Here is a 15580-nt window from a genome sequence, read left to right as displayed (position 1 = left end):
GGATGCACTAAAGTCACACTGTACACATCTCACAACCCAGCTCATGTGCTCTGTTCGTTCCTCCTAGTTCTCTGCCACGATGTCTCGGCTTTAGCTGTTTTCTGCATCTGCCTCTCAACTGTAAATGTTCCAACCCTTCCTATCGTTCAAGGCCCACAGTAAGTTTTAGTTGTTCCAGGAAACAGCCAGTGCAGCCAAGAGTGGTCTCTCCTTCCTTTTAACTCCATCAGTGATGACGTAGCAACAGTACCGGTGTTTATGAAGCAGGTAGTATGTACCAGGCAGCGTCTAAGTGCTTTGCCTGCTGTCCTGTGTCCTCTGCACCACTCGCTTCGACCGCGCATCTCGGTGTAGGTGTCTTACTTCCTCTACTAGCTGCCGAGGTCCTTGAGGACACAAATGATGTCTGAGTCATTTCTGCTTTCTCCCAAGCTTAGCACAGGGCCTGGCACAGAGCAAGTGCTACATAAATATTTGTTTAATGCATGAGTGAATAATTCAGGCAGGCAGAGTCAAAGTTTACCTTTGCTTGAACAAATGGTTTTCAAGCACCCTTAAACACTTGAGAAGCACTCATTTATATCCACATAGTTAATGAGCTAAATTATAAATCATTCTTATCTTTTTATGACACAGTTTCCAGGGACTTTGGCTAGAACCCGTTTTGTCAGTGTAGTTTACGGGTATGAACCTAAGGGCCACAGATACATAAAACAACAAACTCCTTTTTGTGTAAATATATTCTAGAATTCAGAACAGTCTTCTCCAACCAATCAGAATTAGCTAGGTTTTATTCTGTGCCGCCATAAGGACTGTAAACTCGTTCAGTGTGGCCCCCCTGCTTCCTGGCCCTCTCCCTATAGTGCCTCGTACAGTTATGGAATCAGGAAATGACTGCTAAGTGAAAGGCCTGTGTTGGCTGCAATTTATAATCACTCATTACGGTTCTGATCCTATTAGTTCAGCTAAGGAGTCCACACTTAAGGGGGCTCCGTGAGTCTCAGCCAATTAGGGTTGCTGAGAGGCTGCCCTGAGGTTTGAAAACTGTCCTTTCCTCTTCACAGCTTAAAGGACCGAGAATGGAAAAGGGGTAGCAGTAAAGCCAAAGAAATGAGCATTTCTGAAAGTCCTGTTGCAGATGCTTGAATTTTTTAAATGATTAAGAACTGCAACTTGTAAAAAGTTCTTGGACTCACACCCACATTAGGAGTGATCCTAATGGAAAACCAATCCTTTCGCCAGAAGATTGCAATGTCAATTTTTACTTGAAAGCAGTTCGAAACCAAGCCTGGTACAAAAAAATCATCAGTCTTTTCTCCCCCACCTTGAAGCAAAGACTAATAACATGGCCTCTGCCACCCAAAGTGTCTTTCAGAATACCTGGGTGAAAATTAGAAGATTAAGGGCACAATAGGAGAGGAGCAAGGCAGCCCCGCTGTAATCCCCGCCACAAAGGCCGGGCCACCAGCAGCCGAGCGGTGTTTACCCAGCAGCCTGGGCAATCCGGCTTAGTGACCCCAGGATTTTCCAGCTCCCCAGGAGCCACGTCTGCGGCGCCTCCGGCTCCTCCGGCTCCTCATTCCGGCTGCACACACGAGAGCCGTGACCACGAGCCTTCCGCACCTCCCTGGCTCTGGCTGCCGGGCCTGATGGCCGAGCGGGCGTCACGTGGTTGCTCCCCCTGACGACAACCACCTCCCTCCCCACCCAGACACAGCTGTGACCTCAGAGCTGTGTGCAAAGTGTGTCCACGGGTCGTTGTAGTCGATGGCAGAGAAATAGCATTTTCGTGGAGAGCTGGGAAGTAGCATGAAATGGTCTCGTAAATATTAGAGGCGAACTCGTCTCAAGGGGAGAACCGTCCTGTGTCCCTGTGGCTTGGTGGCGTTCTGGAAATGCTGGGACGAAGGACGAGGAAGAGCGGCGATGAGGGATCCTTCCTTTACCTCATTCACAGAAGCAGCCACACGGATCCTGCTAAGAATTTCCAGGTAAACCAAGCCAGGAAATCACCTGGACTTTTTTCCTAGAATAATCTGCTTTTGTAGCAAGGCCTACTAAGAGAAATTTGTTGAATAACTAAAGTCGGAGAAGGAAATCATAGTGGGAAAATGGATTGAGAATTCTTAAAAGCTGGGGCACCTGGGTGGCTCGGTGGTGGCCCGGGGCCCTGGGATCCCACCTTGCATCGGGCTCCCTGCCCAGTGAGAAGTCCGCTTCTCCCTCTCTCTATCCCTATGCCACCACCTGCCCCCCGCCCCGACTACTCATTCTCTCTCTCTCAAATAAATAAATAAAAATCTTAAAAAAAAAAGATTCTTGGTACGCCTGGGTGTTGCTACAGTTAAGTGTCTGCCTGCCACTTGGGTCGTGGTCCCAGAGTCCTGGGATGGAGCCTGCTTCCCTCCCTCTCCCTCTACCTGCCATTTCCCCTGCTTGTGCTGTGTCAAATAAATAGAAAAAATCTCAAAAAGAAAATTCTTAAGAACCACCAAGAGTTAATCACTGATTTATTTAAAATCCAGTTGTATATGTCTATAAAAACAATACACATATATGCAAAGACTTTGGTCTCCTTGGGTAGCCCTTAGGCATATTTCCTCTATGGAAAACTGCTCATCCCTAATTTGGAGAGGATATCATCTATCACTCACAGATTTCAAGTCAGAAACCTGGGAGCCATTTAAGGTTCCTCCCTTCCTTTTACCTCCCACGTCACCAAGCTCTTTGCCGCTTCTCTTACGCTTATTCTTTCTCCTCTTCACGTGTTTGCTCCTATTTCCGCTGCCCCCACGGGCCCTCAACATTCCCCACGTGGCTCCAAGCGTCTCTCTACGATTCCTTCTGCCTCTGGGGTCATGCCATTACGGTCCTCTGTACCATAAATCTGATCTGTAATCATAAATCTTCAACAACTTCAGTGGCTTTCTGCAGCTCCAGCGTAGCACCTCAAGTTCTAGGAGCTACCATCATGGGGTTGGTGTACTGCTGCGCCTCCTGCCACTCCCCGTAGTCGCCCCGCCGCACGGCTACATCAGACTGAATGAGATGTCCCTCGTACAGTCCAGAGTACCCTGTGCATCCATGTCTCTTGGTCTGGGCTGCTTCCAGACCAGACCCTGAAATAAGGCTCTGGGCACAAGTACTTTATTTGTGAGGAAGCCAAGGACAGAAGGGGGAGGGAGAAAGCCCATCAAGGATGGGTTAGTGCCTAGGTTGGCACTGGCGCGCCCTGACCCACCGTGCAGAACACCCCTCGGGGCTCACCGAGGCGGGGGAGCGGGGACAGAATCCACCCATGTGTTGCTGGAGGGTCACTCCCGGAGCTGTTAACTCTCCTGCACTTGTAGCCAACAGCTCCTTGTCCAGAGAGTATCCTCAGGCAGAGAAATACAGGAATCCATTGGCAGGTGACCTCCAGGGAGGCCAGAGGCACCCAGAACGTCTGCTCTCTCACACAGTGCGCATATTACGGCCCCTTCTGTCGCATCCTTCCACTTGTCTTCCTGGGTCCTTTACGATTTAGTCCATCGCCTCCTTTCTTGACCTCCTTGGGAGAACATCCTCTTCTGCTGCAGCTGCTAGTTTACGGGTCTGCCCTGAGGCCAGGCTCTGGGCTCCCCGAGGCGGTATCTTGGGTCCTTGTCCTGGTGTCTGGCCCAGGCAGGAGCTCTGTCAACGTCCACTGGAAGACGACATGGCTGAGTGTGTTACAGAGAAGGGGATCCTGTTTTCCATATACGTAACTGAGAAAATCTCCAAAGAAATGAGAAGTATGGGATCCCTGGGTGGCGCAGCGGTTTAGCGCCTGCCTTTGGCCCAGGGCGCGATCCTGGAGACCCCGGATCGAGTCCCACGTCGGGCTCCCCGTGCATGGAGCCTGCTTCTCCCTCTGCCTGTGTCTCTGCCTCTCTCTCTCTCTCTCTGTGACTATCATAAATAAATAAAAATTAAAAAAAAAAAGAAAAAGAAATGAGAAGTATGCTCCTACGATTTGAATCATGCAAAGTCAAGCGTGTAGGTGAGAGCACTGAGGCAGGAATCCTGGAGGCTGGTTCCAGTTTGGCTCCGTTGCTTTCCCTATAAGAGGGAGCGCTGGGAATGAGCTCGAAGCTGCTTTCAAGCCCCAGATTTCAAGCGACTAAATCTGCGCAGGTGAAAGCGGGAGCCCACCAACTCACCAACCACATATGGAAATGCTTAGGTGTGGGGCACTCATCTGGATTTAAGGGAAGAACACAGGTAACGAAGACCTGAGATGCTGGCAGGTTTACGATGCTGCGTGATGAAAAGAAGCGCCGCGGGAAGGGGTCTCCTGAGTGAGGGAACCCCCCAGGGAGCAAGGCGGCTACTGCCCGGAGCTAGCCAGGGCACGGTTGACCCCACGTCGGCAGGTGCCAGGCCCGGAGTGCGGCCCCATGACTGCTGCCAGCCTCCGGTGATGCGGGGCCACCTCAGCGTATTTAGGTTACAGACCCACAGACAGCCACGTCCTGGGTTATCATCTAATCCTGGAAGGCAGCTCCGTCTGCACTGCTAGGAGGGAACGCTGAATATAGGCCGTGCTTGGCTTCCCGGACGTTCAGGTAGTCTCAGTCTTTCTAGAAATGTGACTGGGGTAGAGGTGGGGTGCAGCGTCCTCTGTGTAACAGTCTAAAAAACTGAGGAGGTTCATTTTAGAAAGCAAATTCTTTTAGAATATTCTGAACGTAGTCACTGGCATTCTGTGTACATAGAATATGGATGGATATTTCTTGAAGCAGCTAGACTTTAGAAGTTTCAAATTTTTGATTTTTATTTTAGTTTTAATTTTCTTTCTTTTCTTTTCTTTTCTTTTCTTTTCTTTTCTTTTCTTTTCTTTTCTTTTCTTTCTTTCCTTCCTCCCTCCCTCCCTCCCTCCCTCCCTTCCTTCTTTCTTTCTTTTTAAATTTATTTATCTATTTATTTGTGACACACACACACACAGAGAGGCAGAGACCCAGGCAGAGGGAGAAGCAGGCTCCATGCAGGGAGCCCGAATGTGGGATTTGATCCCGGGTCTCCAGGATCACGCCCTGGGCCGATGACAGGTGCTAAACCACTGAGCCACCCAGGGATCCCCCAGTTTTAATTTTCTTCTTGACAAATCCTTTAAAAACCATGTAGTTTTTTCTCGAACAAATCAATGGCATAAAAATAAAGGCAGAGGGGAAAGGGAACTTTTACAAAATTAAAGAGACTTAAGGGACGTAACAACCAAATGTCACCTGAAATTGGAACTGAATCCAAGAAACTTATGGTAGAAAGACGCTGAGACAGTGGAGAGCGGTGAACAAGGATTAGGTAGGTACCCCACAGGATTATCGCTTATTACACCAGGTGTGACAATCTGGGGCACTCGTGTTCAACACCTCAGAGGCGCAGGCTGAAGTACTGTGGGTGAAATGAGTACCTGAAAGTTGTTGTAACATGCTCTTGCCGTAACCTCCCTCTCCCAAAACAAAAAACCAACAAAACAAAACAAAAAACCCAGGGGGTGAGTGGGGGGATGAAATAAGACTGGGAAAATATTGCTAATAGTTGGAGCTATTCGTTCTTGTACTCTCTCCTTCTGTGTATGTTTGAAGAGTATATGAAATATAAATAAACAGGGTTGCAGTAAAAAAAAAGTTATACGTGGGGTGTCTCGGTGGCTCAGTCAGTTAAGCATTTGCCTTCAGCTATTCAGGTCATGATCCCAAGGTCCCAGGATGGAGCCCCCCCATCAAGCTCCCTGCCCAGCAGGGAGTCTGCTTCTTCTCCCTCTGCCCCTGCCCCCTGCTCTCCCTCTCTCTCTGCCAAATAAATAAATAAATAAATAGAATCTTTAGAGAAATTATATGTAGTGCTATTTAGATTTAATTATAAGAAAGTTATTTTACTGAACATTCTTTTTTTTTTAAATTTTTTTTATTATTTATTTATGATAGGCACACAGTGATAGAGAGAGGCAGAGACACAGGCAGAGGGAGAAGCAGGCTCCATGCACCGGGAGCCCGACATGGGATTCGATCCCGGGTCTCCAGGATCGCGCCCTGGGCCAGAGGCAGGTGCCAAACCGCGCTGCACCACCCAGGGATCTCCTGAGCATTCTTAATACGCCTGAGGGCTATGTCATATTCCTATTAGAAACACTATTGCAATTGGGGGGGTTTCCTCTGCCCTCCCCAAGAGAGCTACTGCTTTTGAGGGCAGTTCACAGGATGGGGCAAGGCGTCTAATGAGCCTACCAGGCCAGCAGCTGTCCTTGGCACATTGGCTATAATCACGCCCATAGAGCCCCCAGCCCCCTAGCGGAATGCAAACAGGCTCATTAAGTGACTCACCTCAGAATACCCATGAGCCCCAGCTGACCAGTGGGCTGCTTGTAACGGGGCACAGGTACCCAAACCAAATCCCATCCGTTCCCATCCCATCCCCCCTCACTTCCCCTTTACTACACCCCCCTCCGCCCCCACCTCACGGCTGACAGTCTCTCCTTTGCTGTCCTGCCTGCTGCTCCCTTGCAGTGTTTTCAATAAACTTCTGTGTCCTTTGTCCTGCCTTGGGTGAATTCTTTCACTACCCACGCCGCTGGCCTCTACCTGATTCGGTCATCCTACACATAGGACAAATGTAACTCGAGGGAGCTGGCTTTTTGGATGGTTCCCTTTCCTTATTCATGAAGGCATCTTGGAGAAAGAGACAAAAGGGGAAAATACACAACCCTAGGAGGCAGTCCGTAAAAGCATGTGAACCCAGTCATGGACACCAGGAGAGGCCGTGCTGTATTGCGCTGAGGGTCTGGCTTGGTCTGGTGCAGGCTTTGTTACTGACTCACTGACTCAAGGAGAATCACTGGATTCCTTTGAATTTCCGTGGAAGTGGGACTGAATGACCCCTAAGATCTCTTCCAGTAGGGGATCCCTGGGTGGCTCAGCGGTTCAGCACCTGCCTTTGGCCCAGGGCGTGACCCTGGAGTCCTGGGATCGAGTCCCGCATCGGGCTCCGGGCATGGAGCCTGCTTCTCCCTCTGCCTGTGTCTCTGCCTCTCTCTCTCTCTCTCTCTCTCTCATGAATAAATAAATAACATTTAAAAAAAAAAAAAAAAAAAGATCTCTTCCAGTAATGAAGTGTAGTTAAGTGTAGGATACCAACAAGAAAAACAGGCTCTAACCGGAGCATGTAGCCAGGGAAAAACAAGAAACAGAAGGCTGGTCTCATTATGGGAGACCAATAAGGACAAAGGTGACCTAAAGAAGAAAAGAAGCCAACATGACCACTTGTATTCCTATGAAATGATACCAAGATGCGCAAAATTTAAGGGAAGCTCCCGAAGTTGAGTCCACATTGATATCAAGTAGAAGCCTTACCTTCTGGTGACAGCAAAGCACAGTGTGCACATTCCATGCAAGAGTTCTGCAGCGTGCTGCAAAAATGTGGCCATCTTGGGATTCTCGTCCACTGGTCCTTGCACGGAGAGGAAGCAGCCATGAAGCTTGTTGATCAGACCTATGTTCACCACGTAGCTAGATAAAGGGGGAAACGTGTGTTATCAGTCTGCATAGACTGGCAATAAAAACTTACCTTCAAAGGTAAGTTTTAAAAACACAGGCTTAGACCCCGCTACCAAGCAAGCAACACAGGTTTGGGTAAAGCATCTCAAGTAATACTTTCCTTAGATTTAGTCCTGAATAATCAACTATTTCTGTTAAGTGATTCTCTTGCCTCTTTTGGTTATTCTGATGCTATTTTTCAAGGAAGATGAGCAAAAATGACTATCTGATCATTTTTAGTGGTCTAAAGCATCTGTCCAACAGTTGAACTGATTTATAGTTACCTCAACACTCTTGAAAAGCAATACTTTTTAAAAGTACCAGAGAGCCCAATTTGCTAGAAGGTAGGGGTTCAGAAAATAAGATGACGCTCTTGTAACAACCTAAATTTCTTTTTTTTTAAACAACCTTTTACCATTTCTAATGCCAACTATAGATTCTCTATTTTTCAAAACCCTATCACCTTAAGAGTATAACAGTGAGAATCTAATTGCTTTCTGTTATGCAAAGTACCAGTGTTGCCAGTTGACAATAACATTTAAGAAGTCACTTTCATCTTTTCAGCCCATTAAACAGCTTTCCAGAGCTGTTTATTAAACTGGACCAAAAATAATGGCTCTTTTATTAGCCTGCAAAACAGCTATTATTGAAAATAGTATTTTAAGACTATAAATGACCTTGTAGATAAATCAGCCTTAGCTTAGAGATTGTATACGGACTCAGTGCTGCTGTATTTACATGTATGAAAAGGTAAGACTTCGAATACAGCAATTCTGAACATCAACACGTTAACTTTTAGCAATAAATGCAAAGGAATTGATGCTTCTGCTCACAAGTGAACTATGATCCTCATCACTATTCATTTGCCAGTACCCCTTTTTGTAAAAGTAAGGAAAATCTGAGGAATAATTCATGTTTGGAGCTTTTTCCAAGTTTACTACTTAGAAGGTGCAATATAATGCCCCTCCTTTTCTCCTCTTATATTAGGAAATGTATTTACCTGGGCTACTGAATATCTCCTACAGATTTAAAATTGGGAAGTATGAAATGGTTACCACCAGATCTTTATCTTATAATGAAGGAAACCGACACACTGACATATGCACTCAAGGTATTTCCTTTTGTTTTTTTTTTTTCTATTTGATTTTTTTCTCTATATGACTGACAGTAAACTGAATTTCATTCAACTATTTTAGGCATTTTCTATATCATGGAAAATGTCTTTGTGGGCATTATATTTTAAACCTTTAAAAACTGTATTATTGAGCAGTTTTAACATAACCCCCCCCCCCAAAAAAAATTACTAGGATAACAGACTCCCATGCATTTACCATCCATCTCTGACCACAATCAACCATGGCCAATCCTCCCCATCCACACTATCTTGCATAATGGATAAGCAAATCTAAGTCATTATGTCATTTCATTAATAAATGTTTGTATCTCTAAGAAACAAGAATTTAAAAAAACCACAATACCATTACAACTGAAAATAACAGTAATTCCTTAGTACCATCAAGTAACTAGTACTCAAATTTCTAAAAGTATCATAAATGCCTTAACATTTTAAATAGCTGTTTAAAAATTAGGATTCAAATAAGAACCACACCTTATAATTGGTTACTATATCAAACTCTCTTCTTAATCTCTATGTTACCCCTCCAGCTCTCTTTTCTTCCTTTGCAAATTTATTTGTTGATAAAACCTGGTGGTTTATTTTAGTTCCCACAATCTAAATTTTGCTGATTATATCCCTGTGTTGTCATTTACCGTATTTTTTGAACTATGTATTTCCTGTAAAATGATCTAGATTCTAGAGGTCCGATTGCATACATGAATATCATTTTTTTTTAAATGGGTGAATAATTTTCTGCCAGTGGAATATTTTTAGAGTTTCTGGTAGTTTTCAGCATCCATCACTATAAACCATGTTGGGATGAACATTTAAATACAAATCCTTGCCAGATTTCAAGTTACTTTCTAGATGTAGGATTATAGAGCCAAGGAGTATGCAGATTTTTAGAGTTCTTGATATGTACAGCCCCATTACATTAAAAAAAAAAAAAAAACCCTTGCATCAATTTATAGTCCTACCTATAGGGTATGAGAAAACCATATTCACTGTGTAGGGATTGGCATTACTATTCCCATTTGATAGACGAGGAAGCTGAGGCTCAGGGAGAGTGAATCAGGAGAGATGTAATATCCTGATGTCTTCTGACTACTGATAAGAGTGTCCATATACAAGATGAAAAGCTTTATGTGGACTTGGAATGTATACCCTGGGAAACATGATTCTGTGAATTCTCCAGGAAATGAGCCTCTCCATTTGTTTTACCATTTGAAATTTAAAATGGGTCCCTCTGTAGCTTTTGCTACTAGGATTTATAAGCTGAAAGATGAAGCTGAAACCCCAACTGAAATGTGGTGCAAAGGGGTTCTATTTCTGACCTAGGTTGAGTAAACTCATGAAATTTCATGGTTTCAACTATCTTCAATATGTTAATAACTCTTTCCTATCTCTGTGATTACTTCTTTTCTGAACTTCTTTCTAGAAAGTCTAGGTTCTGGATATTTCGTCTTGGGGGTTCCAAGACACTTCCACCTAGGTATGTTCAAACAAAAACTCATCATCTCTTCCTGAGATCTCTCAACATTGTCTAATTGAATGTCACCAATTCATCCCATAAATGATTCAAGAGATGTGTGGATAACTATTTGTAATCATGCATTAATCCATTCAATCATTTCTAAATATGACACTGATACTAACCTCAAAGACCTCTTAAGGTAGAAACTGACACCTAGCAATTTCTATAAGAGATATGTTCAAAGTATTATTTACAGTTTAGCAGGAAGGCCTAATTTTGGCTCAATGAATCAGGTTATTTCAAATCTAAATGCCATTACCAGTATTCTGGAGGCTGAGAGACAGAGTTTGGGTCATATATTTTTGAGGGGTGGAGATCTAGCTGCTGTAGTGTGTTCCAGAGGCAGTGAGCTTCTGGACTAAACAATATGAATGGCTCATCATTTTGATAGAGCAGCTCTTGATTTTGATAGATATAGTAGATCACCAGTTGTGCAGTGTTTTTTCTGGGAGTATTCCCAGAGATCTAGTCTAGAATCCACTCTTTCAGTCCTTGCAACAATTTTTTTAAAGATTTTATTTATTTATTTGAGAGAGAGAGAGAGAGAGGCAGAGGCAGAAGCAGGCTCCATGCAGGGAACCCGATGTGGGACTTGATCCTGGGACTCCCAGATCACACCCTGGGCCAAAGGCAGGTGCTCAACTGCTGAGTCACCCAGGTGTCCTGCAACAATTTTTAAAAAATTGTTCCATGTAAATACTTTCTGCCTGGGACGCCTGGGTGGCTCAGTGGTTGAGCTTCTGCCTTCAGCTCAGGGTGTGATCCTGGGGACCCGGGAACGAGTCCCACATCGGGCTCCCTGCATGGAGCCTGCTTCTCCCTCTGCCTGTCTCTCTCTCTCTCTCTCTCTCTGTGTGTGTGTGTCTCTCATGAATAAATAAATAAAATCTTTAAAAAAAAATCCTTTCTGCTTAAAGTAGTTTTGTTGGTTTGTCTCCTACAAATGAATTCTGATTATAACAAAGGCCAATAAACAATGTTCAACCTCACTAGTGATAAACACAATGTAAATGAAGATGACACAAAATACCACTTCACACATATCAGACTGGTAATTAATAAGTGTGCTAACATAAAACAGTGATAAGGATATAGGGAAATGGAACTCTCAACCATTGCTCATGAGAAATGAAATTTGTATAGTTACTTTGTAAAAACGATTTGGCATTACTTTGTAATGTTAAACATACATTTATCATAGCATTCATAAATTCCTATTGTAAGCATGTAAACTCAAGAAGCTCTCAGGTGCAAAAAAAAAAAAAAGATTTCTATAAGGCTGTTCCTACATCATTGCTTGAAATGGTGAAAAAGTAGAAATTATTGCTCTCAGGTGGAAAATGGATAAGCATTGCTACTATAAACATCGGCGTGCAGGTGTCCCGGCGTTTCACTGCATCTGTATGGTTGGGGTAAATCCCCAGCAGTGCCATTGCGCTATTGCTGGGTCGTAGGGCAGGTCTATTTTTAACTCTTTGAGGAACCTCCACACAGTTTTCCAGAGTGGCTGCACCAGTTCACATTCCCACCAACAGTGCAAGAGGGTTCCCCTTTCTCCGCATCCTCTCCAACATTTGTGGTTTCCTGCCTTGTTAGTTTTCCCCATTCTCACTGGTGTGAGGTGGTATCTCATTGTGGTCTTGATTTATATTTCCCTGATGGCAAGGGATGCGGAGCATTTTCTCATGTGCATGTTGGCCATGTCTATGTGTTCCTCTGTGAGATTTCTCTTCATGTCTTTTGCCCATTTCATGATTGGATTGTTTGTTTCTTTGTTGTGGAGTTTAATAAGTTATTATAGATCTTGGAAACTAGCCCTTTATCTGATACGTCATTTGCAAGTATCTTCTCCCATTCTGTAGGTTGTCTTTTAGTTTTGTTGACTGTATCCTTTGCTGTGCAAAAGCTTCTTATCTTGATGAAGTCCCAATAGTTCATTTTTGCTTTTGTTTCTTTTGCCTTCGTGGATGTATCTTGCAAGAAGTTACTGTGGCCGAGTTCAAAAAGGGTGTTGCCTGTGTTCTCCTCTAGGATTTTGATGGAATCTTGTCTCACATATAGATCTTTCATCCATTTTGAGTTTATCTTTGTGTATGGTGCAAGAGAGTGGTCTAGTTTATATACAATGGAATATTCCTCAGCCGTTAGAAATGACAAATACCCACCATTTGCTTCAACGTGGATGGAACTGGAGGGTATTATGCTGAGTGAAATAAGTCAATCGGAGAAGGACAAACATTATATGGTCTCATTCATTTGGGGAATATAAATAATAGTGAAAGGGAATAAAAGGGAAGGGAGAAGAAATGGGTAGGAAATATCAGAAAGGAAGACAGAACATAAAGACTCCTAACTCTGGGAAATGAACTAGGGGTGATGGAAGGGGAGGAGGGTGGGGGGTGGGGGTGACTGGGTGGCGGGCACTGAGGGGGGCACTTGACGGGATGAGCACTGGGTGTTATTCTGTATGTTGGCAAATTGAACACCAATAAAAAATAAATTTATTATTTAAAAAAACAGGAAAAAAAAAGAAAATGGATAAGCAAACTAATTTATACATTTAAAAGAGTCTAGAGCAGTTAAAATGAATTAATCAGATATATATGCATCAACATAAATAAATCTCAGCAACAGGTCAGGTGAAAACAGAAGTGGAGAAAACAGTATGATGCATTTATGTAAACTTTAAATACACAAAAAAAATAGAAGGTAGATAATGTACTTTAGGGATATTTGCTTGGTCTCCAAATACATAAAAAGTTTACATAAATATTTACATAAATATACACATGTATATTTTTATATATAGCATGTATATACATAAACTTACAAAAAAATGCATGGAAGTGATATACACAAACTAACATAGTGATTTACCTATTGAGGGGGAATGAAGGGGAGGGGATGAGGATGGGGATTTAGCTGTATCTGCAACGTTTGGTTTCATACCAATAAGACAAAAGATCTAAGGCAATAAGATGTTACTGAAAAACGTTATCAGTTGGTTCTCAGGTGTTAGGTGTATGAGACTTTTAATGTGCTGTTTAATTTGGTTCACGAGTATTTTGTTGAGAATTCATACATCCAACATTCATTAGGAATATTGGGCCATAGTTCTCTTGTCTTGTAGTTCCTTTTTCTGGCTTTGGTATCTGGGTGATGCTGGCCTTGTAAAATGAGTTTGGCAGTGTTCCTTTTCCTTCAACTTGTTTTGGAATAGTCTGAGAAGGATTGGTGTTAATTCTTTAAGTATTTGGTGGAATTCACCAGTGAAACTATCTTGCCCTAAGCTCTTCTCTGTTGTGAGGTTTTTGATTATTGATTCAATCTCCTTACTTGCTATTAGTCTGTTCAGATTTCTTCTCTCTCTTTTTAAAAAGATTTTATTCATTTGTTAGAGAGAGAGAGAGAAAAAAAAAACAAATGAGCACAGGTAGAGAGAGGACAAGCAGGCTCCCCACTGAGTAGGGAGTCTGATGTGGGGCTCAATTCCAGGATCCTGAGGTCATGACCGGAGCGGAAAGCAAAAGCTTAACTGACTGAACCAACCAGGCGCCCCTCAGATTTTCTATTTCTTTATGATATATGGTCTTGGTAGTTGTAGTTGTATATTTCTAGGATTTAGCCAATTCTAGGTTGTCCAATTTGTTGGCATATAATGGTTCATAACAGTCTCTTATGATCCTTAGTATTTCTATGGCATTAGACATAATGTCTCCTCTTTTATGTATAATTTTATTTATTTGCATCCATTCATTTATTTCTTTATTTACTTTAATCTTTATTACTTCACTTCTACTACAACTAAAGTTCTTCATTTGAGATCATTGTTTCTTGATATATGTATTTACCAATATAAAACTCCATTTTAGAACTGCTTTTTCTGTCTTATAAGGTTTGGCATGTTGTGCTTCCATTTTCATTTGTCTTAAAAATATTGAAAATTGTCTTTGATTCATTGATTGTTCAGGACTGTGCTGTTTAATTTCTAAGTCTATGTAAAATTTTCAGCTTTTCTCCCATTATCATTTCTAGTTTCATAATACTGTGGTAGGAAAAGATATTTGATGAAGTTTCTATATTCTTATATTTGTTGAGACTTGTTTTGTGGCCTAATATATGATCCATCTAAGAAAATGTTCCATATGCACTTGAGAAGAATATATATTCTGCTCCTGTTGGATAGAACGTTCTATATATATTAGGTCCTCTGGCCTACTGTGTTGTTTAAATCGGCTGTTTCCTTATTGATTCTCTGTCTGGAAGATCTGTCTATTGTTGGGAGCGGAGTATTAAAGTCAATAACTATTACCATGTTATTGTTTATTTCTTTTAGGATTTGTTTTATATATTTAGGTGCTCCAGAGTTGGGTACATAAATATTTATCACTGTTGTATCTTCTTAGTAGACTGATCCCTTTATCATTATACAATGACCTTCTTTGTTTCTTTTGACTATTTTTAGCTTAAAATCTATTTTGTCTGATAAAAATATAGCTACCCCTACTTTCTTTTAGTTACCATTTCCTTGAATATCTCTTCCCATCCTTTTACTCTATGTCCTTAATGCTAAAATGAGTCTCCCGAAGGAAGTATATTGTTGGATCTTGTTCTTTTATCCATTCAACCATTCGATGTGCTTTGATTATGGAATTTAATCCAATTATACTTAAAGCAATTATTAATAATGACTTACTATTGCTATTTTGTGTTTTCTGATTGTTTTGTACTTTATTTCTTGCTTCTTTTTTTCTTGCTCTCTTCCTTTGTGATCTGATGACTCTTTGTGGTGGTGTGATTGTGGTTACCACGAAGCTTAAATAAAATATATTTATTATATTCTATTTTAAGAAGGTAAGTTTGGCAGCATATAGAAACTTTATCCTTTTACTTCTTCCCTGCTCACATTTTAGGTTATTGATGTTGTAATTTATATTTTATAGTGTGTATCCAATAACAAATTACTGTAGTTATGGTTACTTTTAATACATTCTATTTTAACCTTTAAAACCTTTAAATTAGGGTTATAAGTGAATTGTGCACCACCATTACAGTATCAGACACTGAGACTTTGACTATATGTTTGCTATTACCAGTGACTATTACACATCCATCTGTTTTTGTTATTATCTTCCTTTTGTTTCAGTGTGAAGAATGCCCTTAAACATTTCTTGTACGGCAGGTCTAGTGGTGGAGAGCTTCTTCAGTTCTGTTTGGGAAAGTCTTTATTTCTCCTTTATTTCTGAAGGAGAGTATTACCAGGTACATACAGCATTCTTGGCTGACAGTTTTTTCTTTCCATAGTTTGAAAGGCTGTGCCTTGATGTTGGATGGGGCTGCAGGATGCACTTCAGCTAGGTTGCTGGCTGTGCTCTG

At 42.1% G+C, this 15580-nt stretch overlaps 1 protein-coding gene and 1 long non-coding RNA gene across 10 annotated transcripts in view; one reads left to right on the top strand and one right to left on the bottom strand.

Moving 5' to 3' along the window:
• The window catches only part of SCAPER (S-phase cyclin A associated protein in the ER), a 432460-nt gene that overhangs the window by 51523 nt on the left and 365357 nt on the right, over positions 1 to 15580 (bottom strand). For all 9 annotated transcript variants that reach the window (XM_038581073.1, XM_038581077.1, XM_038581076.1 and 6 more), the window contains one exon: positions 7371 to 7526. In XM_038581073.1, coding sequence (XP_038437001.1) covers positions 7371 to 7526 — 156 coding nt within the window. The remainder of the gene's footprint in view (positions 1 to 7370; positions 7527 to 15580) is intronic.
• The window catches only part of LOC119866949, a 93775-nt gene continuing 79761 nt past the window's right edge, over positions 1567 to 15580 (top strand). Inside the window, exon 1 of the long non-coding RNA XR_005381901.1 lies at positions 1567 to 1991. This is a non-coding gene — a long non-coding RNA (uncharacterized LOC119866949). The remainder of the gene's footprint in view (positions 1992 to 15580) is intronic.

Source organism: Canis lupus, chromosome 30 (genome assembly GCF_011100685.1).
Source record: "Canis lupus familiaris isolate Mischka breed German Shepherd chromosome 30, alternate assembly UU_Cfam_GSD_1.0, whole genome shotgun sequence".
NCBI lineage: Eukaryota > Metazoa > Chordata > Mammalia > Carnivora > Canidae > Canis > Canis lupus.
This window is presented reverse-complemented; position numbering and strand designations above follow the sequence as displayed.